The sequence below is a fragment of the Oryctolagus cuniculus genome, chromosome 5, assembly GCF_964237555.1.
Source record: "Oryctolagus cuniculus chromosome 5, mOryCun1.1, whole genome shotgun sequence".
In the NCBI taxonomy this organism is placed as follows: domain Eukaryota; kingdom Metazoa; phylum Chordata; class Mammalia; order Lagomorpha; family Leporidae; genus Oryctolagus; species Oryctolagus cuniculus.
The window spans coordinates 125,889,796-125,915,069 of record NC_091436.1 but is presented as its reverse complement, the minus strand read 5'-3'; the positions used below and the strand labels follow the sequence as shown (position 1 = coordinate 125,915,069).

Below are 25,274 nucleotides of genomic sequence, written 5' to 3'. Positions count from 1 at the left end.
GTGGGGCCGAGCTGGATGGGGCGACCCTGTGCTGTGTCCATGAGGCTGTCTCCACCGCAGGCAAAGCCAGCCTGGACTGACTGAGCAGCCGTTCTGACCGGTGAGAGCTGGGGGACCGGGAGGGTGGGGACTGTCAGGGGAAATCAAGAGCCCCCCAAGGGAAAAACTAGAATTGGCGGGGGAAGAGCTGCTGGACTGGGGGGGACGGGGAATGTGGGGCCTGGAGACGTGCATGAGCAAGGGGGTTACAGCGATGGAGGGTGTGGAGGGTGGGGACAGTAGGAGCCCCTGGAGGCCCGGACCGGCAAGTTGCAGGCCCTAGCTCCAGCTATATCGCTGCCTTGGCTCCATCTCCCTATACCTTGCCAAGAGAAAGAGATACTCGAAAGCAGAAAACAGTCCAAGAACTGAGGTCTGGGAATGGGAAAGCAAGAGGCGAAGGGAGGAGGAACCCGTGGTCACCCCCATGTCTTTGCAGGCCGAGGCGGCAGCAAGAAGTGCCAAGTCTAGAGCCTGGGTTGCCTTCACAGGCGGTGACCCTGCCATGCCTGCCCCCCTGCTGCCGCTGCTGCTGCGAACGCTGCTGTCCCGTCTGCTGCTGCCCGCTGCCCGCCTGGCCCGCCAGCACCTCCTGCCCCTGCTGCGCCGACTGGCTCAACGCCTGGGCTCCCAGGGCACGCGCGAGGCTTTGCTGGGCTGTTTGCTGTTTGTCCTCAGCCAGAGACAGCCGCCAGATGCCTCTGGGGAGGCCTCCAGAGTGGACCGACCGGAGAGGAAGGAGGGGTTAGGCCGCCAAAAGTGACGCTGGGAGTCCTGGCAGCAGGTGTATTCCTCAAAATGCTGTCTCTTGGATTAACAGAGTCCTGGCAGCAGCCCTGCCTGCTGTGTAGAAGATACAGTGGGGTCTGACACGAGACGGGTCTGGCTTGGACGTGCCTCTCACCTCCCAGCAGAAGTGTGTTTCTGGGGGCCGGTGTCACGCTGTAGCAGGGTGGGCTGCCGCTGCAATGCCGGCATCCGTTATGGGCGCTGGTTCGTGTTGCGGCTGCTCCACTGCTGGTTCAGCTCCCTGCTAATGGCTGTGAAAAGCAGCAGAGGATGGCCCAAGTCCTTGGGCCCCTGCCACCCACGTGGGAGACCCAGAAGAAGCTCCTGGCTCCTGGCTTCAGCCTGGCTCAATCCCCAGCCGTTGTGGCCAATTGTGAACTAGTGGATGGAAGATTCTGTCTCTCTCTCTCTCCCTTTCTCTCTGTAACTCTTTCAAATAAATAACATCTTTAAAAAAAATGTATTTCTGGAAGGCTACCCTGCGTCTAGCAGAGCCCTGGGCACTGCCCTTCCTTCCTCCCACAGGTCCTCCCAAAGCTCTCTCCTAAACCATCTCTGGTCTCAAGTCGGGAGGGGAAGGGACCTCCAGGCAACTGAGCGGAGGGAGACACCAAGGTGCCGTGGGGGACGCTGCTTAACCAGCACAAGTGACACATAGCAGAGAAATATTTGAATCCAGGCTGTCTTCTAGAGACCTCCCTGAAAAGAGGAAGAACTCAGGGCCAGCATGCAGCAGGTGCTCAATAAACATTTGTTGAAGTCTCTGGCCAGGTAGTTGAGCTAGGGGCGGAACCGGGGCGAGCGAGGGCAAGGCTTCCTATGGCCACCTGTCCACGGTCGGTCTCGGTGCTCACAGCCTGGAGGTCTCTGCAGCATCTATCATCAGTCAGCAGGTGCGCTGTGACTCAGGCAGACGGCTGGCTGTCCCTCACAGCCGTCAGGAACACGCCCTGGGGTGAGTCTGCAGCCTTGGCCCCCAGCCGCGGTGGGGACAGGCAGATTTATTTGCTGAGGGATCCTGTGAGCCCTCCCAGGTCGCCGGGGTGGGGGAGACCGGAAGAATTCACTTCTCTACTTTCCCTCCCAGCCGGAGGCCCCCGGGGCTCCCACAGGGGCTGTCAAGCATATTTGCATCGCGGAGCCCAGGGAGTTTGTTTGATCCCAGGCAGTGTTTCCCAGTCCCAGAGTGAGTCCTGGGCTCCAGGTTGCGAGGGTTAGGAATATGGGCTCCTGTCGCGGTCGGGGGCAAGAAGTGAGACCTCAGCGGCGACTGCTCTCCACACACCTCCGCAGGTCTTTCCGCCAGCACCGCCCTCACCATCTGCTTCCTCCCGGCTCCTCAAAGCCTGTGCACGTGCTACCCCCACCCCGCCCCAGAAAGCGGCCTGCGTGCGGGAGGGAAGGGGAAGAGAACGGGGTAAAGGGGTCCGAGCCGCCGCCCCTCTAGCCCCGTCTGCCGGCGGCGCCTCCCTCTCCGGCCCCGGGGCCCCTCCCACGGGGCCGGCCCGGGCCTCTCTTCCCGCCCGCTTCGCGGAACGCCGCACGCCCCCGAGCGGCGAGCGGCGGGACCGAGAGACCGCGCCGAGGCGCGGGGCGCGCGCCAGGACTGCCGGTTGCAGCCTCTCCCGCCCCACGGCAGAGACGGGTCAGATCGGGTGCGGGCGGCGCTCTCCGGCCATGGCTGCGGCCACAGCCCCGAGGTGAGGCGGCCGAGAGGGGTGCCGGGAGTCCGCCGGCCTGGGAATTCCCGCCCCCTGCCCCCAAGTCCGGACGCCCCTGCAGGTGCGCGGGGGACGGGTGGGGGCCGCGGGCGGGGACCGGGCAGGCCGGGGTGGGGGCGGGGTTTGCGCGGGTCTCACGCCTCCGGCTGGGCGGGCGGGGCTGGGGGACTTCCCGGGCTAAGAGACTGTCCATCAGAGATGTCGCAAGCTTTGGTCTCTGGTGGAACGGCTACTTTTCTGGGACTTTGGAGGCCCGAGTTGGATGCCTGTCTCTCAACCCCTCCCGGCTCTCCCCCAAACACAGGTGCCCCAAGGTCAGAGGAGCCGTGAGGCCCAGACTAGGGAACAGAGTAACGCCTAGCTGAACCCTGATCCGGCAGCCACCCTGTGTACACACCTGCCTTTATTTACAACGTCTTATTCATCGGGGGTTCTTTGCATTAGCTTTGATTTAGAAGCATTGCATTGGATGCATCTTGATTTACTGAGTTTTTAGCACCCCCTTTTAAATTTTGTGCCTCGGGCAAGTGGCTCACTGGCCTCTCCCTAGTCCCAGCCCTGCGGTGAGGCTCCGGAACTCGAACGTGTGCAGCTGACAACGCCCCAGCTGCAGCAAACACGCTTCCAGCCAACACAGATGGCTTGTGGTGACAGCTCAGAGAACATGGCCTGGGGTGGACAGGACGGTGTGCCCAGTGGTGGAGAGGCCCTGCTGGAGGCTGCAAGGGGAACAAGCCACAATCCTGAATAGGGTGTGTGGGGTTTGCAGCTGTACCAGCCCAGTCCTACCCACTCCACCCTGTGCCCAGAACCTGAGGGACTCTGAGTAACACTGGGCAGAGTGAAGAGGACTGGGCAGACGGACCCATGGCGAGGCCTGTTTGAGTCGGGCTCCCCAGGCTGTCCAGCAGAGGGCCCTAGCACCCAGCAACTGTTGCTGCCTGGGGACACGGATGCGCAGGGGTGTGGGTGCTGGCTGGGGGCCCAGGTATGGTGTGGGTGTGTGCCAGATGGGCCCGTTTCCAATAGCAGCCCTGGCTACTGCCGTCTGCCGAGCAGGCCAGGCCCTGTGGGGGTAGGGGAAGGAACCAGCCTTCCCCAGTTGGCCGGGGGACTATGACCACTTCCCTCCAGTCTCCATCCTCGTCCAGCCCCCATTGCACATTGCTGTAGCCAGTGGCCACCGGCCTGGGCATGCTCCCCGACCACCAGGCCTGCCACCCCCACAGGACCAGGGCAGGGAAAGGAAGGTGGGAGGGAGGCAGGGGGTCAAGGGAGAGAGAGCTGCGGGCTAAGAGAGGAAGGGAGGGAGACTGGACAAACACGGGGGTGGGCTGGAGAGACATGAAGCCACTGTGGGCCATGGGGCAGTGCCTAGAAAAACACCACCCAAGCCCTTCTTCCTGTCCTCTGTTTGCGCAGGGCCTGGCTGGGCTGTGGGTGGGGCACAAGCCCTAAGGCTGGGGGACATACTCCCTCTGGGATGGCTTGGGGGGGTGTCTGCTGATTCCAGGCAGAACTGCTGCTTTCCCCTCGGGGCCCCAGTGTGTGAGTCTGCACCAGCCCTGTGATGTTATTATAGACTGCTAATTGTTCATTTGTGTCTGTGGCTTCTCCCAGGGACAGGCCCCTTGGGTCACTAGGAGTGGCCTGGGCAGCCTGGATTGGATTTGCTCCCCCTCTGGCTCTCTCCAGCACTGAGTGCGGGCATAGGGGCTGCAAATCACACTCCCCCACACTTACACACACACACTTACACACACACACATACATACACACACACACACCCCTTTAATGCCCATCAGAAAAGGAGTCTCGCTCTCCCTGGGACGTTCAGGAGGGACCACCTCCGACCCCGTCCCCTGCAAGTCCACCCCTCCCTCTCCAGGCAGGGGGAGGATGTGGAGCAGAGCGAGGCTTCCAGGCAGACAGCAGCAAACATCCCCTGGCCAGGACAACAGGATTTGCTCAGGATGTAAGGCTGCTCCTGGCTTCCTCTCCTCCCCTCCCCAGCCGTGCCTCAGTTTTCCCAAGTGCTGAATTTAGAAAGGGTGAATCACCAAGGGGTTACCCCGTTCTCCTCCCCAACACACACACACACTCACACACACTCTCTCTCTCACACACACACACACACGCGCGCGCGCGGGTGGTGTGTTTGTGTCTGTACCAGGAGGGGGTGGGGAAAGCTCACCACACAGGTCACAGAGGGGACTGCCCCCAGGGGATGGGGGTGGGCACAAGCCATGGAGAGGGTTCCGGAAGGAAGATGGGTGAACGGAACCTGTGAGGAGGGGTGAGGACCTGGGGGCGGCCCGACCTGTGGGAGCGCAGGCTCTGTGGATGGATGGGAGAACCCCTAGATGGAATCTGGGGTGGGGTGTGTGGGCCTAGCCCCCGCCCAGGGGGAGCCCAGTGTCGGGTCTGCACCCTCCAGCCCTATGTGCCCCATGATGGGCTAGGGCAAGACCCAAAGAGGTCCCACCCACAGAAATAGGAAGGGGACCCGGCGGCCAGGGAGCGCAGGGTCACGGGGTGGGAGCCCAGGGCGTCCGGCGCGGTCGTGGGGGCGGCGGGGCAGGCCAGGGGCGGGGCTCTGGGTGCGCCGCTTTGCGGGGAGGTGGCGGCGGGCGAGGGCCGGGGGCGGGCCCAGCGGAGGGCGGGTTTGAAAAGTGCTCGGGCGGGCGCGGGAAGCTGCGGAGAGGGCGCGCAGATCCCAGTGCTGGAAGACTCCTTCTCCGCCAGGTACTCCTCGGGGCCTGGATATGGGGTGCTGGGCACTGCCGGGGCGGAAGGCGCCGCTTCCCTCCTGCCACGAGGGCAGGGCGGCCGGGCCTGACAGCTTTGCGGCCGGGGGAGGGGACGCCGGGCGGGGCCCCAGCTCCCCGGTGCGGAGTCGCGCAGCACGTGGCGCGCACAGGCCGGAGCGCCTGGGGACCCTAAGGGGAGCCGGACCCCAGCAGCGCGTGGGTGGCTAGGCTCCCGGGCCCAAAACTGGCTTTCGCCACGCTGACCGCCAGGGGCAGGCGAGTGGACGGTTAATCTCGATCGATCTCCTTGTTGGTCCAGGGGAGGGGCCACGCCGCTAGCTGCGCCGATTAAGGGGGGATGGGGATGGGGGGCCGCGAATGGAGACGTGGGAGCCGGCCCTTTACCCCCCTACCTTTTACTGGCGCAACTCGCGTCTCGGGTCCCTTATTCCTGGGCGCCTCCTCGTTTACGATCGGCGAGTGGATGAGTGACACAGGGCAGCCCCCTCCCGCCCCGCCCGGGCTTTCTTCCCTGGGGTGAACAGTGATGGGTGAAGGCTGGCTCCCCTACTCCTGCCCCTGACTCCTCTCGAGGCCTCTCTCCAACGCCCTGGCCGCCCCTTTGCCCACTCCTCTCAGTAACCCGTGTGTGTGTGTGTGTGTGTGTGTGTGTGATGGGTTGGGAGTGTGGGATGCCTTACACCTGATGTTCAGGCAGGCTGCCATTGAACTTGGTCCCCACTTTATTTTTTCCCCTTTAGTTGGAGCAGAGCGGCTTCTGTAGGAATGGCTGGGAAGCAACCTTTGCACCCCTCCGCACCCCACAGAGCCTAGATTAATTAAGCTGTGCTTTGAGTTTGAATCGCAGCTCTGGCCCTAACTATCCCTGGGACCTTGGGCAACCGTCTCCACCTCTCTGAACCTAGGCTGGCCCATCTGTTCGGTGAGAAGGATCTGATACCAGTTTCCCAGGTTGTCAGGACAAAGGGGCATCTGCAGGTGGTGGTTGGCCCCGTGTGGGATGGGGGAGTGAGAATTTGAGGGTGTGTGTGGAAGCTGGGGAGCAGGAGCAGAAGAGGGGTCAGGAGTCTGGGGCAGGGAAGTCCTCGTTGGGTGACTGCTTCCTGGACTCCATCTGGGCAGGCCAAAGACATGGCTTGGAAGGTTACCAGATGCCCTGGGCTGCTGTCAAGTCCCTGGTCGCTGCAGGGCGAAGATAGACAAAAACAAAAACATCTAGGCTGGCTTAGGCTTGCTGCGTGTCAGGATGAGAGCAGCAGGTGGGCCACTGTCCGTGGAGTTCACTTGTGTTCAGGAACGGGGGTGGGGGCAGCTGGAGCCAGGGGAGGCAGAAAGAAAGCCTAGGCCAGTTTCGCTAAGGGGAAGGGGCACTTTTGTCCCCCACCCCAACCTCCCATCTGCTTTGAGGCCGTACCTGCTCTGAACTGCCTGCGAGTTGCCTGTGGGGTGCGGGGTGGGGCACAGGTGTCCTCACAGGGTTGGGGTTCCCCCCCCCCCCGCTCCCATGCCTCTAGGAAATATCAGTGCTGTTGTTCAACACTCCATCTCCCGGTGCCTGGAGCAGTGCGTGGCTGGTGTGCTGAGGTCCTGTCTAGATATCAAGGGGGCTTCAAAAAGTTCATGGAAGAATGAATTAAAAGATGAATTTCTTTTGGTGCAAACGTTTCTAAAATCCATGCGTACAGAGAGAGGGTCTTTTAAAATGTCATGGAAAGTGCACGGGCTGAAAACCTATACATGGATTTCAAAAAATTATGTACACCAAAAGAAACTCATCTTGTATTTTTATTTATGTTTTCATTCTATTTGAAGGGCAGAGAGAGAGAGATCTTCCATCTGCTGGTTCATGCCACAAATGCCCATGACAGTTCCAGTCAGGAGCCTGGCACTCAATCCAGATCTCCCCCATGGATGCCAGGGTCCTTGTACTTAAGCCATCAGAGTTGCCTACCAGGGTGCACGTTAGCAGGATGCTGGGTTGGAAGTGGGGGAGCTGGGACTCTAACCCAGCAATCCAGTATGGGATGTAGGCATTCCAAATGGTGGACTTAATACTTGTGCCAAACGCCCACCCTAAACTCATCTTAAAAAAAAAAAAAAAAAAGCAAGGTGTTTATTTGCAAGGCCATTAACAGAGAGAGAGAGATCTTGCCTCTGCTGGTTCACTCCCCAAATGGCCACAACCATCAGGGCTGAGCCCACCATGAAGCCAGGAGCTAGGAACTCATGAGGGTCTTCCATGTGGGTGGTAGGGGCCATCTGCTGGCTTCAAAGGTACATTAGCAGGGAGCTGGGTCGGAAGTGGAGCAGCCAGAACCAGCTTAGATATTCGACCCCAGCATCACAGGTGGCAGCTTAATCTACTGCACCACAATGCCAGCTCCTAAACTCATCTTTGAATTCTATTCTCTCGTGAGCTTCTGGAAATCTCCTTGTGTTTGTGGAAAGAACAATTGGAAGAAGCCCTCTGCCTCTGCCCCTCCCTCTCCTCTCTACCTCCGGTGTGTGCTGGGGTCTGTGGACGCCCTTTGGAGAGGCTGGACTTTGGCCAGGGAGGGTGGGAAAGTCCCCCCTTCCAGAGTCCCTGGGGACCAGCTGTGTGTGTTTGACGCAGGGCCTGGAGCGCACTGCACCTGCGAGCAGGCCCGCCCCTGCCCCCTGCTGAGACTCCTGCTCTCTTATCTCCGGAGCAGCAGGGTGGTTCTGTATCTCCCCGGAGTGCTTCTGTGCTGGCTGGGGAGGCTTCTGAGAATGAGGCCCGGGCAGCCTGCGGGGTTCTGCCCTGATAGGCCCAGTGCCACCCTTTTCATTCCGGACCCTCATCCAGGAGCCCACGGACAAGTCCTGTCGCCCGAGCCTGGGCTGGGACCACCTCCTAGGGACCGCCCAGGCCCCCTCTGCCTCGGCCCTTCTGCTGGCGAGCCTGGGCATCCGGTGAGTGCTAGACAGGGAGGGTGGGGATTCTGTCCTGAGACCCAGATAGTGGGCCAGGTCCCCTCAGGCCCGTGGGGGGGGCGGTGGAGGGCTGTGCTCCCAGGCCCCTCTCCCTTGCTCAGGCCAGCTGCAGGGGCGTTGCTGAAGCCGCTGGTGCTGGGGGCCCCTTATCTTCGGGGCCACCGTCAGAAAGGGGAAGAGGACAAGGCCTGGGACTGAGTCAGAGAGGAACTTAGGGGGGATGGGGTGGCCCTAGGGTCAAGCCTGGGGGTCGGGGGGGCTGGGTGGGAAGGGACCAGGCCAGGCTGTGGGAAGGGCTGTGTCCCAGTCCCATTGTGAAATCTTTTCTTGGGAAAGTGACCAAGGAACTAGGAAGTCCCTGGGCAGTAGCTGGCAAGGAAGGTTTAGGTGTCACCAGCAGAAGCTCCAGCTAGGGGGCACGAGGAGGGGAACCCCCCACAGCCCACCAGGAACGCAGGGGCTCAGCAGGGAGGGTGCAGGGGTCAGACTGGCAGAGGGACCTCGCCTTCCCCTTCCCCCCACCTCTGCTCATTCCTGCCTTTGTGTCTGTCCTCCCATTGTCACCACGGTCCCTGACCCTCTCCTGTCTTCCCTGCCTCTCCGACTGTCTCTCCCTCCCTCTCCCTCCTGCTTCCTCCTCCTTCCCGCTGCTCTCCACCCTCCTGTCTCCCAGCTTATAAACTGCTTCGGCTGCCGGATAAAAATAGCGGTGGCAGCGGCCAGGCGGGGAGCCAGGTAGAGCCTGAGCAGGCAGGGGGCCCCGACAGGACTGGGCTGCTGGGCTGGGGGCCCAGGTCTAGGGGAGTGGGGAGCAGTGGCATGGTCCTAAGGGGCAGGGCTCCAGGGGGGTCCCGTGGGATGTTTCAGCTAGCTGCCCTGCTGCCCTGCCGCCCTGCCACCGCCTCCTCTCCACCAGGGACTCAGGCGGGCTGTGGGGAAGCAGGGCCAGGACAGGGCCTCACTGTGCTTCTAACCCCAGCAAGCGCCAGAGGGAGGGAGCTGTGAGCCGGGCACCACCGACAACACCGCCGTCACCATGACAACCAGTCACCAGCCACAGGACAGGTACTGGGGAGGGGACCTGGGCTGGGGATCCAGGGGGCTGGGTGCTTTGGAATCCCAAGGCCGGTGCTGGCTGGCCTTGCAGCCAGGTAGCTATGAGTCAAGTGCACCCCAGGGCTGGGGAGCCTGCATGCCTTGGCGGGGTCCTGGCCGGGGTGTCTGGGTTGGCTGCCAGAGTGGGCGAGCGGGCCGTCAGTGTTTCCACTGCTGCTCTGTGGCGGGCCAGCAGCTCGCGGCTTCTGCTGCCGACTCCGTGGGGGAGATGCTGGGCAGCGCCTCTTGTTCCAAGGCACACTGGTAGAACTGCCCTCTCCAGCCCGCCTGGCTCTTCTTGGACGGACCCAAGAAAGTGAACTGCGCCGTGAAGCCATGCCTGGGGCCCAGAGCACTCTCCTCCTTCCACCCTGAGCCCCTGAACCCTTCCCTTCTCCCCTACCTGAGGCTGTGGAACCAGGCCACTTCTTCTTCTTTTTTTTTTTTTTTTTTTTTATTTGAAAGGAAGAGTTAAAGAGAGGTCTTCCACCCGCTGGTTCACTCCCCAAATGGCTGCAAGGGCCTGAGCTGGGCCAATCTGAAGCCAGGAGCTTCTTCTGGGTCTCCCATGAAGGTGCAGGGGCCCAGGCACTTGGGCCATCTTCTACTGCTGTCCCAGGCCACAGCAGAGAGCTGGATCGGAAGTGGAGCAGCGGGGACTTGAACTGGTGCCCATTTGGGATGCCCGTCCCTGGAGAATGAAGGTCACTTCCTGGGAGTTATTTGGAGGAGAGGGGATTTTAGGAAGCATGGAGGAAGCGCAGGCCCTGGTGGCTCCCACACTTGGTGGTGCCCCAGCCCAGCCTCAGGTGTCCCCTGGCCCTGCCCTGAGTCCTCACTCCCCAGCCTCTATCCCGTGTGCTCTAACCTGGGAGTGTTCCCTCCATTCTGGGCCTCTGAAGCAAGTCTTTAGCTTCCCTATGGGGGCTGCAGTTGTAATAGCTCAGATCTGTCCACTTGGGGGCGCTCCTCCAGCCTCCCCCCAACCCTGCCCCCATGAGGCCTGCTGGTGGCTCAGGCCAGACCTGTGTCCTCACTGCCTTGGGCTTGGTCCCTGCCACCTCTGCGCAGAGTGCAGCTGTTGGCCTTGAGGACGCTGGCGGGGGTGGGGGGACACATCTGGATATCATGATGGGAGGGGCCAAGGTCACTAAGCCCTGCCTGGAGGGCTGCAGGCCTGGCCAAAGCCAGGTGGCCATCTTGGGCAGCTTGGTGTCCCTGCAGTGAAATACCCGAGACAGGCCATCTCTCAGAAGGAAAGAGGCTTGTTTCAGCTACGGTCCTGGAGGGTTATAACCCGAGGCTGGGCGGACCCCATTTTGGTTTGTCCCCTGGGGGTGGCTTCTTGCTGGTGAAGTCCCCAGGTGGCACATGGCAGGAGACAGGGAGCGTCTGTCCTTACAAAAGTCCCAGATTGGATAATGAGGGCTCCAGCTTAATGTCCTAATCCGGCCTGGGCACTTCCCAAAGGCCGGACCACGGTGCGGTGTTTTCCAGTCTTAGCACCACCGTCAGCGTGTGACTCTGCGGCAGAACCGCCCAGTGCGGCGGCCAAGCCATGTCCAAGCCGTAACTGCGGCCCTCACTTGGGCTTAGGCCCAGCGGATGTCCAGGGGCCCTGTCCGTACCTCCTGGCCTGCCCCAGGTGGTATGACCTACAAAGCTGGTTCTGACTGGCTGGAAACAACAGCGCTAGCTCCGTCGCTCGCAGCCACCCGCCCGCCTGCCTGCTCCACTAGGTTCCAGAATGGTCTGGGAGTTTCCTGACCCCACAACCCTCTTCAGGGAACCACATGGTCTGGGTCTCTGCTCAGACGGCGTAACCGCTTCCAGCCTGCCTGCTGGGGAGCGGAAGACACTGCCTGCCTTCTGCCTCTCCCGCCCTCCCCAGCCCTGCAGCAGGCCCTCCACACCCCTCCCCGGATGTGTGTGTGTGGGTCACTCTGGTTCCCAGCCTGCAGGGTCCCCCGAGTCTTCCAGGGCTGAGAACCATGGTCCGTTCAGTCTTGAGTCCCTGGGCCCCTCCCCCTCGCCTCATCTGGCGCCCTATCCCCTGTCGGAGGACACCCCCCCACACACACACCCAGGAGGACGCAGGGGACAGCTGGGAGGACTGTCGGGCAGGGAGGGAGGGTGGCTCTCCCCAGCCCCTCCTCCTTGCATTGCAGATACAAAGCTGTCTGGCTTATCTTCTTCATGCTGGGGCTGGGCACACTGCTGCCCTGGAATTTTTTCATGACGGCCACTCAGGTGAGGCGGGTGGGCAGGGGGGTACTGGGCTGCAGGGTACATGTCCTCTAAGCCCTCAGGGCCTGGCTCTGTGCCTGCAGGCACAGGCAGAGAGCGAGAGTGTGCGCGCGAGAGGTTTCAGTGCCCCTCTGTGCAACCCCTGCAGTATTTCACAAACCGCCTGGACATGGCCCAGAACATGTCCTTGGTCACTGCTGAGCGGAACAAGGACATCCAGGCCTCAGATGCCCCCGCAGCGCCGTCGCCAGAGCACGGCCCTCTCAGTGCCATCTTCAACAACGTCATGACCTTGTGTTCCATGCTGCCCCTATTGCTCTTCGCCTGCCTCAACTCCTTCCTGCATCAGAGGTGGGCGCCCACCCCCTCCCCCGCCGCTCGCACCCGACCCCCGCCGCCTCCCGCTCCCCTCGGGGCTGAGTCCCAGGCCGGCCTGCCCTTCTGGCAGGATTCCCCAGTCGGTGCGGATCCTGGGCAGCCTGGTGGCCATCCTGCTGGTGTTCCTGGTCACGGCCATCCTGGTGAAGGTGCAGATGGACGCTCTGCCCTTCTTCGTCCTCACCATGGTCAAGATCATGCTCATAAACTGTAAGCCCGGGGCTGGGAGGGGCCGTGGACTGAGGCCTGACCCACCGTAGTCAGAGAGGAGCCCGCGGGCCTTGGGCAGCTGGGACGGGGCTGGGGGTAGGGACAGGGAGAAGGAGCTGGGTGCAAGGCTGGGTGACCGCCAGCCCCAGCTCCTCTGCCGACACCCACCTTGTTCCCAGCGTTTGGCGCCATCCTGCAGGGCAGCCTGTTTGGTCTGGCTGGCCTCCTGCCCGCCAGCTACACGGCCCCCATCATGAGTGGCCAGGGCCTGGCTGGCTTCTTCGCCTCAGTGGCCATGATCTGCGCCATCGCCAGTGAGTCCTCCTGCCTTCTTGCCGCTGCCCTGGGGGTGTGGGGGAGGGGGACGGCCGGTCTCTGACCACTGGCACCGTCCACCCCAGCTGGCTCGGAGCTGTCAGAAAGTGCCTTCGGCTACTTTATCACAGCCTGTGTGGTTGTCGTTCTGACCATCATCTGTTACCTGGGCCTGCCCCGGCTGGTGAGCAAATTCGGGGAGCTGGGGCCTGGGGGTGGCGGAGTCCAGGGCGCCAGACCCACGGTGATCTGAGGCCCACACCTGGGGGAAGGCAGGAATTCTGGGGCTCCTGCCTCTGACCGCACCGCCCCGGTGCCCACTGTTCCGCAGGACTTCTACCGCTACTACCAGCAGCTCAAGCTCGAAGGGCCCGGGGAGCAGGAGACCAAGCTGGACCTCATCAGCAAAGGTTCGCAGGGCAGGGGCGGCGGCGAGGACGAGAACGGGCACCCCGTGCTAGCTGGCAGCCAGGGCTGGGGGGCTGGGGGAGAGCCTGCACAACCTGGAATGCCCAAGGCATGTGGGCTGACGGCAGAGCGGTGGCAGTTTCAGGTCGGGGCAGTCGGGCCCTGGGGGACTGAGCTGCAGGTGCGGCCGAGGGCTCCGAGTGACCCCAGCCCTGCCGGGGAGTGTCTATGTCATATATCTCTGTCCTCTCCACAACTCAAAGACCCTCCACCACCTCCCCCTCCCCCAGGAGAGGAGCCGCGAGCAGGCAAGGAGGAGTCTGGAGCCGCAGCCCCCAGCTCCGAGTCCGCCAGCAAAGGCCACTCCATCCGAGCCATCCTCAAGAACGTACGTGGGTACTGCCCTCCCCTTCCTGCTGGCCAGACGGTGGTCCTTGCCCCCAGCTTCTCTCCCGGGTGGAGGGGTGGGGGTCGGGGGAACCTGGCGAATCCCCTCCCCCTTCCCCGTAGATCTCAGTCCTGGCTCTCTCCATCTGCTTCGTCTTCACCATCACCATCGGCGTGTTTCCCGCTGTGACCGCTGATGTCAAGTCCAGCATCGCCGGTGCCAGCGCCTGGGGTGAGGACGCTATGGGCGCCCAGCACGGGGAGTGGGGCACAAAGGGGCCCTGGGTACCTCCTCTCCGGGTGCAGTCCGCTGGGTCCTTTTGCCCCTCCTGGGTTGGGAGCTGAGGCCCCGTGAGGGCCAAGGTGGCCGTATCTGACCCTGGCCACCAGCGTCTCCTGTCGTCTCCTCCTTCTCCTCCAGGGAACTACTTTATTCCCGTATCCTGTTTCTTGACTTTCAACATCTTTGACTGGCTGGGCCGAAGTCTCACGGCCATCTTCATGTGGGTGAGTCGAGGCCGGGCTGGGGGTGGGGGCACCAGCTGTGAGACCCTGAAGGGGAGCCCGAGAGACGAGGGGGGTCCTTTTTCCTTTTACATCAAGGGGTCGTTTATGAATAGCCCAGGGTGTAATCTTAAGTGTGCAGCTTCCTGTAGAGACGCGTGTGTGCTCACATACCCTGATCAGGAGGTAGATGGGCTCCACAGGGCCCTGGGTCCCCATCAGTACCCCCGCCGAGTGCCAGACCTGGAGGTGGTCTCGGTGCAGGCTCTTGGGGGCTGAGGCTGTTCCTGGTGCCCCCCTCCCCCACTGCAGCCGGGGAAGGACAGCCGCTGGCTGCCGGGCCTGGTGCTGGCGCGGCTGGTGTTCGTGCCGCTGCTGCTACTGTGCAACGTGCAGCCGCGCCGCTACCTGGCCGTGGTGTTTGAGCACGACGCCTGGTACATCTTCTTCATGGCCGCCTTCGCCTTCTCCAACGGCTACCTCGCCAGCCTCTGCATGTGCTTCGGGCCCAAGTGAGTGCAGGGGGTGTGGCGTGGGAGGGGCAGCCGAGGGAGGGGCGCGCCATGGGGCTGAGGTCCTGCCCTTGTCCTCTAGGAAAGTAAAGCCGGCTGAGGCCGAGACGGCGGGAGCCATCATGGCCTTCTTCCTGTGCCTGGGTCTGGCGCTGGGGGCCGTCTTCTCCTTCCTGTTCCGGGCGATCGTGTGACCACAGATAGACAAAAGGACCGCACTGCCCGCCTACCTCCTGTCCCCTTCCCTCGTCCTGCCTGGGCTGGGCACCAGTGGCCTGGAGGTTTTCTCTTCTAGCTGACTTCTGCTTGCTGTGCTGGGCCTGGCTGCCCGGGCCTCGAGGTCGCAGCCTCTGTGGATGGACGTTGGGGACACTGTGGCCTTTTAAGGGGTGCAGTCAGGGAGGGGTGCAGCCTCTGCACCTGCGTGAGTACCCCCACACCTGGCTGTGAGTGATCCCTGCAGGACAGGCTCCTGGGCTCAGAGCGGATGTGTGCATCAGGTCCGTCTGTCTGTCTGCCTGGACGGGGACGGGTTGGGGAGCCCATGGGACAGGACTGACCGTTGTAGGGTCTGATCCGATACCCCCTCCCTCCTTTCTCCCTGTGCCCGCCTGCCCTTCCCTGTGTTCCCCTTCCCATACTCCCACGCCTCATCCCTACCCATCATGCACCCTGTATAGTGCCGTTTTACTGCCTTTTTTATACTCGACAGAAACCAGGTGCCTTCAGAGGCTCTCTGATTAAATAAACATTTTTTTGGTCTCCTCAATGGTTCCTTGTGTCCTCCAGCCGTGGCTTCCTGCCCTGGTCACGAGCAGGATCCAGCAGGGGCTGGGTCTCAGAGGAAGGAGCCGCAGCGCCCCCTGCTGGGGCTTCAGGGGAGGGACCGGCGTGGAGCCAGGACACCCTGATTGTTGGCGCAGACTGCGGAAGGCCAAGTTTTTTTCTGCGGCTTCCTTCCCTCTTTCATAGGACTGGGGACAGACAGCTCCAGGCCTCTCCTTTGTCTCACTGCCACCCCCTTTGCTCTGTCCTCTGCAACCCTGGCCAGCTCCCCCCGCCCCCGCACCAGCCCCTGGCCGCACTCCCACACCACGGGCAGGCAGGAAAAGGCTAAGGCCTACCTGGCACCCTGCCCCTACACCAAAGCTTGGCCCGCGGCACTTCAGGGAAGCAAGGGCCCTACGTGGCTGCAGGGGGAGCCCTGACCCTTTCCTTCTCAACGGTGGGGGGTGGGGAGGTGAGGAGGGACCAGACTGTCGGAGCCTCTGAGTGGGGACTCCTGTCTGTGGTCTGCCCGGCTGGAAGTGGGCGCAGAGCCCTGGCCACGGTGCCCCCAACCCGGGAGCCCCTCCGGAAGCCTGTGTGTCTTCCCCGGTGCCTTCACCTCCTGCCTGGCCTTTCGGGACGTGCTTCCTGATCTCATAATCCACCCCACACGTGGCCACCAGAATAGCTTGAAAACAAACAGAGCCGCCGCCTGGAGCAGGCTGCTAATCTGAAGAGCACTTCCGGTTCCTCCTGCAGCCGCAGCCGCAGCCGCACCGGGCAGCTCAGGGCCTTCCTCTTGTGCCCCCTCGGCACTTCCGTAATGTGGGGACTTCCGTCACACTCTGATCTTTGCCTGGCTCCCAGACTGTCCGTTTGTGTGGTTAGGGTCTCTTCCTGGCGTTGCAGCTCTTCCGGCTGTAAGAGCTATCCCACAGCATGGCGTTCTCCACACTTCAGGGTTCCCACCTGTAAATTTGGGTGGGGGCGGGGGCGGGGGGGGTGCAAAAAAGGGGCTCCCACTTCTGCGGCCGCCTGGCTGCAGTGACGATTCTCGGCCACAAGAGGGCGCGCTGCAGGCAAAGTCATGCTGGGGGGGGGGCAAGGATGTTCTCTCTCAGTCCTCAGCATTTTGCCCCCATGAGGTTCGGAGGGCTGTGCATCCACCAGAGACCCTGGCTGGCTTCGCACAGAAGGGTCTGTGTCCAGCTCTGTCCTCCCTGGGGTGGCTGCCACTGCAATACACGATTGTCCTTCCACGGCGAGATGCTGGGGCCTGAAGCTCTCTTGCAAAGCTAGGAGCCTGAGGCCAAGCAGCCAGGCTGGAAAGTGGCGAGGAAGCCTCAAGCACGAGCCGGGAGTTGGCTGCATCCGTGAGTCCTTGGGCGCGAATATGGAAAGAGCGTGAAGGTGGTAATCCCGGGGGAGTGGCCGGAGGGCCCAGTTGTTGGCAAAACCAACTCAGTTACAGCTACGAGTGTTCAAAATGGAGGTGAGCAGAGACATGCAGAGTCACTGTAACAGGACCAGCCCCGCCTGAAACCCAAGGCCGGCCCACGCACAGACAGAGTGTCCAGCGAGTGGGCCAGGCCCGCAGTGTCCGGTCCCCACCCTGACCCCGGCTCCGCCCTCGTCAGCTGTTCTGCGCCCTCATGCACTCCTTCAGCCTCAGCGGGACCTGGCCTCTGGGGGTGGGGACTCTCGGCAGACCTGCGGCACCCTGTGACCCAGCAGGGTGGCATTCTGGCTCCAGGCTGCGGGGTGAGGGCTAAATCGAGTCAGCAGAGCCCCAGAAGGCGTTGCCCACTCCCTGGTTGGGATTCAGGGCTCAGGATTCTGTCTTGAGCCCGCCATGTACCCGCGGTGCAGCCCTGGCTCCTCTCTCTTAAATGTCCTTAGAACGGGTCCTGATTTCTTGACGAGGCGCAAAGACCTGTCGGGGCCAACACCTGCCCCAGGAGACGTGTTAAAGACCTGCAGGGCATCTGCAGGACAGCCTGGGAGGTGAGGTCCCCAGAGCCACGGGGCGCAAGGGTCTGTGGGACCAACCTGGACATGGTCTGCCCAGCCCCCCACCCCGGAGACTCGCTTCCCTCCCTGCTCCCGAGCCTCCGGAAGCTTCCAGAACCAAGCCTCATTAATTCCACCCCAGCCATTTCCAGTGTGAACCAGTGCTCACGGGGCGGGAGCGGGCGGTCCGGACCCAGCGACCCAGCGCGCAGCCAGGGAGGGGGCGAGGAGCCTACTAGGGCCTGCCTGTCCCAGCCCCACCCCGCGGGGGGTGGGGAGAGGAGGAGGATGACGGCACCCTCTGGAGCGCCCCCTGGCGGGAGCGCGGCCCCCACCCACCCTGTACATCTAAGTCCAGGCAGGTGGGTGACCAAGGATGTCAGACCGACTGCACTGCCCCCTTGTGTCCAGGTGACCTTGAAGCACGCACTTTCCTCGCTGCTCGCTGTAGTTATACTTGCCCTGCCTACCTGGCCAGCTGTGATGCTGCACTGAGATACTGAGCAGGGAGAGGACTTAACACTCTCTTCTGCTGTCACTGTCTTATACACCCGACCCCATCTGATCCCCCAATAATCCTGCAAAGTCATGACCACTGCTGTGCCCACTCCAGAAAGCCAAGGCCGAAAGGGTAAAGGATGCAAAAATATGCAAATTGCAAAGCTCCAGGTAAGTCAGTCTCCTCCGCCCCCACCTGGTGGTCCATTGACTCTGGATCCACCCAAGCTTCCTGGGACACTGAGCTCACGTCATCCTGCCCAGGTGAAACCAGCAGAGAGTCCTTCCTGGTGCCTAACCTGGGCCCCCACTGTGTGCCACTTCCTGTCTGCCCAGCAGGAGGTGAGCCAGTCAACAGCCCAGGAGCCCTGCGTACCCAAGAGGCGTGGCTTGTACCTGGACAGGCCAGGCGGCAGGCAGAACAGTTGAGTAGGGCAGGCTTGTTTGTGGTGCCACCTGTTCCCGCACCTCCCCCTGACTGTAACTCGCTCTGGGCTGAACCAGTGTGGGGTCCGGTTTTACCTTGGTAGTCAAGGGAGGCCCAGAACACCACACGGCCCTGCCACAGACGGAAAGGGGTGCCTAGTGCGGGTGATGGTGGAGGAGGACAGACATTTGAGATTGCGCCAGCAGTGGCAAGGAAAGACTGAGTCACACCGTCAGGCCGCTGGTGCCATGGCTGGCCTGGGCCAGGCGACACGCAGTCAGAGGCGTATGAATAGAGTAGGTTCCTGCACTTGGGGAGTGGCTCTCGCCCTCTCACCACATCCCTGAGTGATTTTGACCTTGCCCGTGACTGCAGCCGGCAGCTTGATGGTGCCTGGATCTGCAGCTGCAGCCTGGCCTCCCGCACATCCCTCTGCCTGCCGGCCGGCCGTCTCTCCTCAGCGCCCACCCCTCCTCCCGCGGTGGGTCTCTGCCCCGCGGCCCCCATCTCCATCGCTCTGCCTCAGAGGAGGCTCTTCGCTCCGCTCCTCCCCAGCTTTCCCACCTCCCTTCCTCCCAGCTATGGCCGGTGTCACCAGCACATGGGTGTGTTCGCTTGACAGCATCGCTTTATTTAATTCAACAGCTGGAGGACACGGGTTTTTGCTCAGGGACACATGGAGCATTTGCAGATATTAACCACATTCTAAATTACAAATTTTCAAGTACAAAAACCAAACCAAAACAAAAACACAGGGACAGGGGCTGGCGCGGCAAGGCAGTGGGTTAAGCTGCATCCCATATGGGCACCGGTTCGAGTCCCGGCTGCTCCACATCTGATCCAGCTCCCTCTTACTGCACTTGGGAAAAGCAGCAGAAGATGGCCCAAGTCCTTGGGTCCCTGCACCCACATGGGAGACCCAGAATGAGCTCCTGGTTTCCGATTTCAGCCTGGTCCAACCCTGGCTGTTGCAGCCATTTGGGGAGTGAATCAGTGTCTGAAAGATCTTTCTATGTCTCTCCCTCTGTCTTGTTGCTCAGCCTTCCAAATAAATAAAATGAGATCTTAAAAAAGAAAGGAAGAAAGAAAGAAAGAGTAAAACACTTTTAAATTGATCAAAAGAGATACCTTCAGGGAAATCAGAAAATCCTTAAAACTGAATTATAATAAAAATACTATAAGTTGGGGCTGGTGCTGTGGCATAGCAGTTAAAGCCACCACCTGCAGTGCTGGCATCCCATGTGGGTACCGGTTTAAGACCCGGCTGCGCCACTTTTTTTTTTTTAATATTTATTTATTTATATGAAAGTCAGAGTTACACAGAGAGGAGAGGCAGAGAGAGAGAAAGAGAGGTCTTCTATCCACTGGTTCACTCCCCAGTTGACCACAATGGCTGGAGCTGTGCTGATAGGAAGCCAGGAGTTTCTTCTGGGTCTCCCATGTGGGTGCAGGGGCCCAAGGACTTGGGCCACCTGTCGCTCCCCCTCTTCATGGAGGAACGACACTAAACCCTGCCTAGGCTTCATATCCGAGTCACGGCACCATTATGTCGCTCCCCCTCTTCGTGGAGGAACGACACAGGACCCTGCGCTGTTCTTTTGTCTGCTCAGCCCTTCCCGGGTTTGCTGCTGGTTCTTCCCGGGTTGGCTACCGACCCTTCCACCTCCGTGGAAGGGCGGTTCCCCCTGGCCACATTCCCCACTTCCGCGGGGGAGCGGCACACCGCCAGCCGGCTCTCTCGGGGGCTGCTCAGATGTTCCTCAGGTGTTCCTGGTGCATGTTGTCTCTCTCCTTTATAGTCCTCTTCCACCAATCCCAACTCTGCTACCCACACGCCGAGTACGCTGCTCTCCTCCAATCAGGAGCAGGTCCTGCTGTTTATTGGTTGAACTGGAGGCAGCTGTGTAGAAGCTGTTTGCTCCTCTCCGAGCGCCATATTGTGGGAGAGCAGATGCATAGAATAAGTCTTAATTCGAGTAACAGTCTAGTCTGAGTTGCTCCCCACAGCCACCTTCTACTGCTATCCCAGGCCAAAGCAGAGAGCTGGATGGGAAGTGGAGCAGCCAGGACTCAAACTGGCAGCCATATAGGATGCCGGCACTGCAGGCGACAGCTTCACCCGCTACGCCACAGCGTCAGTCCCTGCTCCAGTTCTCTGCTATGGCCTGGGAAAGCAGTAGAAGATGGCCCAGGACCTTGGGCCCCTGCACCCATGTGGGAGACCCGGAGAGGCTCCAGGCTCCTGGTTTCAGATGGGCCCAGCTCCAGCCCTTGCAGCCACTTGTGGAGTGAGCCTGTGGATGGAAGACTCTCTCCCTTCCTCCTTCCTTCCCCCTCTGTAACTCTGTCTTTCAAGTAAATAAATCTTAAAAAAAAATCAAACAAACTATAAGTTGAAATTTGTGGAATGTAGCCAACATAGCACAGGTGCTCCTTGATTTACAACAAGGTTACTTCCTGTTCAGCCCATCCTTAAGAAGAAAGTGCATTTAACACACTGAACCTGCCCAGTGGCTCAGCTGAGCAACACAGCACATGGGAGGGCGTGTGATGTTTCCCACATGGTCACAGACTGGCTGGGAGCTGCGGCTCTTGGCACCACGAGGGAGAGGATCTTACCACGTGTGGCCCGCCTGGGAAAGGTCAAAATTCAGAATCTGAAATACAGGGGCGGGCACTGTGACACTTGGGCCATCTTCCGCTGCTTTCCCAGGCACAGGAGCGGGGAGCTGGATCAGAAGCGGAGCAGCTGGATTCATATGGGATGAGTGCCCATATGGGATGGCAGCGAGGCAGCTAGTAGCTTAACCCACTGTGCCACAGTGCCAGCCCCAAATGAATGTCTTTTTTTTTTTTTTTAAATAAAGACAGAGTTACAGAGAGGGATAGAGACAGAGAAAGAGGTCTTTCCATTTCCATCTGCTGGTTCACTCCCCCGGTGGCCGCAACGGCCAGAGCTGCGCCGACCCGAAACCAGGAGCCAGGAGCTTCTTCCAGGTCTCCCACATGGGTGCAGGGGCCCAAGGACTTGGGCCATCTTCTGCCTTCCCAGACCATAGCAGAGAGCTGGATTGGAAGAGGAGCAGCCGGGACTAGAACCCGTGTCCATATGGGATGCTGGTGCTTCAGGCCAGGGCGTTAACCTGCTGCACCACAGCGCCGGCCCCATGAATAAGTCTTTAAAAACATTTTTTTGATGATGTATTATAAACAAGAAACATGAGCTTTAAAAATTGTTTTTGAAGTACACTTTCTGTGAAAACCGTTTTCACATCGTCGTAAGGTCAAAAAATATTACGTTAAGGTCAGCGCTGCGGCTCACTAGGTTAATCCTCCGCCTTGCAGCGCCGGCACACTGGGTTCTAGTCCCGGTTGGGGCGCCGGATTCTGTCCCGGTTGCCCCTCTTCCAGGCCAGCTCTCTGCTGTGGCCAGGGAGTGCAGTGGAGGATGGCCCAGGTGCTCGGGCCCTGCACCCCATGGGAGACCAGGAAAAGCACCTGGCTCCTGGCTCCTGTCATCGGATCAGCGCGGTGCGCCGGCCGCAGCGCACCAGCCGTGGCGGCCATTGGAGGGTGAACCAACGGCAAAGGAAGACCTTTCTCTCTCTCTCTCTCACTCATGTCCACTCTGCCTGTCAAAAAAAAAAAAATATTACATTAAGCCATCTTGGGTCAGGGACCGTGCCTGCCTGTCCTGAAGAAATTTGGAGCCTTAAATCCTTATGTGGGGAAGGGGCAGAGGCTGAGACTGGATGTGCCAAGTGTTGAGGTTAAGATCACCCACGAGCAGGTTCTGGGAGAGAACACCGAATGGCAGGTGATGCAGGTGCAGCAGGAGGGCCCCGGAATGGGAGGCCACGGAGGCATCTGGGGCTGCTGTCACGGCTGGGGTCGGGGCTGGTGAGGCCGAGGACAAGGAGTGGCTCCCTGTCACCAAGCTGGGCTGCCTGGCCAAGGACAGGAAGCTCAAGTCCCCACAGGAGACGTCTCTTCTCCGTGCTAGTCGAGGACTCTCAGGTCGCTGGCTTCCTCCTGGGGGCGGCCCGCGAGGCTGTGGTTTTGAAGACCTGGCCAGTGTAGCAGCAGGTGCGGGCCAACCAACGGAGCAGGCTTTGAAGACCTGGCCAGTGTAGGAGCAGGTGCAGGCTGGCCAGCAGACCAGGCTCCAGGCATTTGTTGTCAGGGGACTCCAGTGGCCAGGTCAGCCTGAGAGTGACGTGCTCCAAGGAGGTGGCCATTGCCATGCGAGGGGCCGTTGTCCTTGCCCAGCGTGGGCGGAGAGGCTGCTGGTGGAACAAGATCTGCAAACCCCACGCCGTGCCTTGCAAGGTGACAGGACCCTGTGGCTCTGTGCTGCTGCCTCAGTCCCGCTCCCAGGGGCACTGGCATCGGCTCGGCCCCTGTCCCCAAGAAGCTGCTGCTGCTGGCTGGCACTGGCGAATGCCACACCTCAGCCAGTGGCTGCATGGCCACCCTGGGCAACTTGTGGTGCCATCTCCTCGGCCTACAGCTCTCTGACCTCCGACCTCTGGAGAGAGACTGTGTTCACAGACCATCTTGTAAAGACTCACAGCAGGGGCTGATGCTGTGGTGTAGTGGGCTAGGGCCTCTGCCTGCAGCACTGGCATCTCATATGGGCACCGGTTCTAGTCCCCGCTGCTGCTCTTCTGTTCCAGTTCCCTGCTGTGGCCTGGGAAAGCAGCAGAGGATGGCCCAAGTGCTTGGGCCCCTGCACCCACATGTGAGACCTGGAGGAGGCCCCTGGCTCCTGACTTTGGATCGGCTCAGCTCTGGCCATTGAGGCCATTTGGGGAATGAGCCAATGGCTGGAAAATACCTCCCTCCCTCTCTCTTTTTGTCACTCTGCCTTTCAAATACATTTTTTAAAAGAATGACATGAAAGACAATTTCAGGAATGAAAAAGAAGACATACTTTATACAAAAGAGCAGTTCAATGGTACCCATGGGATAGGCATTTGCTATAGTAGATGCCAGCTTCCCGGAGTGCCTGGTGCCAGTGGGAGGCAGCAGGTGGTGGCTCAAGTGGTTGGCTCCCTGACACACCAGGTGAGAGGCCTGGATCACTTCCCAACTCCTGGTTTCAGTGTGGCACTCTGGGCCTGCCTTGGTGAGCATGTGGGAAATGAATCAGCAGAAGTGAATGCTCTCTCTTTATCTGTCTCTCTGCCCTCAAATAAATTAATTAAAAGATACAGGGATAGGTGTTGGGGCACAGTGGGTTAAGCCCCTTCTTGGGACTTCCACATCCCAGCTAAGAAATGCCTAGTTCAAGTCCTTGCTACACCACACTTCTGATCCAGCTTCCTGCTAATGCACCTGAGAAGCAGAGGATGGCCCAAGTCCTGTTTCGCTGACATCCATGGGGAAATTCCAGGATGGAATTCCCAGCTCCTGGCTCTGGCCTGTCCTAGCCCTGGCTGTTGCAAGCATTTGAGGAATTAACCAGCAGGTGGAGGATTGATCTCTCTCTCTCTCTCTCTCTCTCTCTCTCTCTCTCTCTCTTTCTTCCTCTTCCTCCCGCCCTCCCTCTTCCCTCTCAGCTTTTCAAATAAATAAGCAAATTTTTAAAAATTAGATAAATAGGGGCTGGTGCAGTAGCACAGCAGAGAAAGCCACTGGCTGTGTTGCTGGCATCCCATGTGGGCTCCTGTTTGAATCCCGGCTGTTCCACTTCCCATCCAGCTCCCTACTAATGCGCCTGGGAAAGCAGCAGAAGATGGCCCAAGTGTTTGGGCCCCCACCAGCCATGTGGGAGACTTGGGTGAAATTCCTTGCTCCTGGTTTCTGCCTGGCCCAGCCCTGGCCATTGTGGCCATCTGGTGGATGAACCAGTAGATGGAAGATAACTCTCTCTCTTTCTGTCATTGTACCTTTCAAATAAAAAAAGAAAAGTACTTAAAAATCATTTCAGTCTTGTGCTACAAAGTCTAGGCAGCAAGAATCTGGCATGATGGTTAAGGCACTGCTTGAGATGTGAGCGTCCCGTATCAGAGTGCCTGGGTTTGAGTCCCTACTCTGCCTCGGATCCTGTTAACGCACACCCTGGGAGGTGGCAGATGCCAGATCAAGTGATTGAGTCCCTGCCTGTCATGTGGGAGACACAGATTGAGTTCCTGGGTCCTGGCTTCAGCCTGGCTCAACCCCAGCTGTTGCAGGTATTTGGGGAGTGAACCAGTGAATGGAAAATCTCTCTCTCTCCCTCCCTCCCTCCCCACCCCCTCTTTCTCCATCTTAAACAAAATAAATTTTAAAAAATTTGACATATGAGGCAGGTGTTGTGGCGTAGTGGGTTAAGCTGCCGCCTGTAGCATCAGCTCCCAGGTGGGGGCCAGCTAAGAGTCCTGGCTGCTTTGCTTCTGACCCAGCTCTCTGCTAATATGGCCTCGGAGAGCAGCAGAGGATGGCCCAAATGCTTGGGTACCTGCACCCATGTGGAAGACCCGGATGAAGCTCCTGGCTTGGCCCAGTCTGGCCACTGTGGTCATCTAGGGAGTGAACCAACAGACGAAGACCTCTCTCTCTGTAACTCTGCCTTTTGAATAAATAAATCTATAGGCCGGCGCCACGGCTCAATAGGCTAATCCTCCACCTGCAGCGCCAGCACACCGGGTTCTAGTCCCAGTCGGGGTGCCGGATCCTGTCCCGGTTGCCCCTCTTCCAGGCAAGCTCTCTGCTGTGGCCCGGGAGTGCAGTGGTGGATGGCCCAAATGCTTGGTCCCTGCACCCCATGGGAGACCAGGAGAAGCACCTGGCTCCTGCCTTCGGATTAGCGTGGTATGCCGGCCGCAGTGGCCATTGGAGAGTGAACCAACGGCAAAAAGGAAGACCTTTCTTTCTGTCTGTCTCTCTGTCTCTCTCTCACTATCTACTCTGTCAAAAAAAAAAAAAAAGAGAGAGAGAGAGAGAGAGAGAAATAAATGTATAAAAATGTAAATATGAAAGCAGAGGCAAAGCAGCAGGGCCCACACTGTGTAAATGGCCCGGTCTATCTGAAGGCCAGGCTCCTTGGCACGGGACACAGTCCCCGTGGAATTTGGAGATGTAAGCCCCATGGGACTGGGAAGGCCCGGGAAGTCACAGGACACAGCGGATGGGCACGAGGTTGGCAGGTGGCTTGTTCCGGGCTCAGGCTCCACGGCTGCCCTCCTGTGGATACAGTCCAAGGCCCTGGTGCTCCAGGTGTTTTCCGTCTGTTGAGCTTTATCTCACACCCCTCAGC

At 60.2% G+C, this 25,274-nt stretch overlaps 2 protein-coding genes across 6 annotated transcripts; both read left to right on the top strand.

Annotated features, from left to right (window-relative positions):
• Positions 1-488: 488 nt before the first annotated feature.
• Positions 489-1,287, top strand: MYMX (myomixer, myoblast fusion factor). The gene has a single exon (XM_017344865.3). The coding sequence runs from the start codon at positions 545-547 to the stop codon at positions 800-802; it is 258 nt and encodes an 85-aa protein (XP_017200354.2). The 5' UTR covers positions 489-544; the 3' UTR covers positions 803-1,287.
• Positions 1,288-2,346: 1,059 nt separating this feature from the next.
• SLC29A1 (solute carrier family 29 member 1 (Augustine blood group)) lies at positions 2,347-15,100 on the top strand. 5 transcript variants are annotated; one of them, XM_070074052.1, is made up of 15 exons: positions 2,478-2,610; positions 8,148-8,254; positions 8,949-9,010; positions 9,255-9,340; positions 11,539-11,620; positions 11,766-11,968; positions 12,066-12,205; positions 12,385-12,519; positions 12,607-12,704; positions 12,852-12,930; positions 13,219-13,316; positions 13,439-13,547; positions 13,737-13,822; positions 14,132-14,331; positions 14,414-15,100. In XM_070074052.1, the coding sequence occupies exons 4-15, from the start codon at positions 9,312-9,314 to the stop codon at positions 14,523-14,525; spliced, it is 1,371 nt and encodes a 456-aa protein (XP_069930153.1). In that variant the 5' UTR covers positions 2,478-2,610; positions 8,148-8,254; positions 8,949-9,010; positions 9,255-9,311; the 3' UTR covers positions 14,526-15,100. The 5 variants fall into 5 exon arrangements, with proteins under 5 accessions (XP_008261199.1, XP_008261198.1, XP_069930153.1 ...); XM_008262977.4 differs by lacking the exon at positions 8,949-9,010 and having other exon boundaries at positions 2,347-2,528; XM_008262976.4 differs by lacking the exon at positions 8,949-9,010 and having other exon boundaries at positions 2,362-2,610.
• Positions 15,101-25,274: the final 10,174 nt, after the last annotated feature.

What these genes read in the sequence shown, in the direction of transcription:
- SLC29A1 (XM_008262977.4), top strand. Translation starts at nt 9,312, where the DNA reads ATGACAACCAGTCACCAGCCACAGGACAG. An exon ending in CATGATCTGCGCCATCGCCA is followed by an intron (nt 12,520 to 12,606) that starts GTGAGTCCTCCT and finishes CGTCCACCCCAG; the next exon opens with CTGGCTCGGAGCTGTCAGAA. An exon ending in TCCGAGCCATCCTCAAGAAC is followed by an intron (nt 13,317 to 13,438) that starts GTACGTGGGTAC and finishes CCTTCCCCGTAG; the next exon opens with ATCTCAGTCCTGGCTCTCTC.
- MYMX (XM_017344865.3), top strand. Translation starts at nt 545, where the DNA reads ATGCCTGCCCCCCTGCTGCCGCTGCTGCTGCGAACGCTGCTGTCCCGT.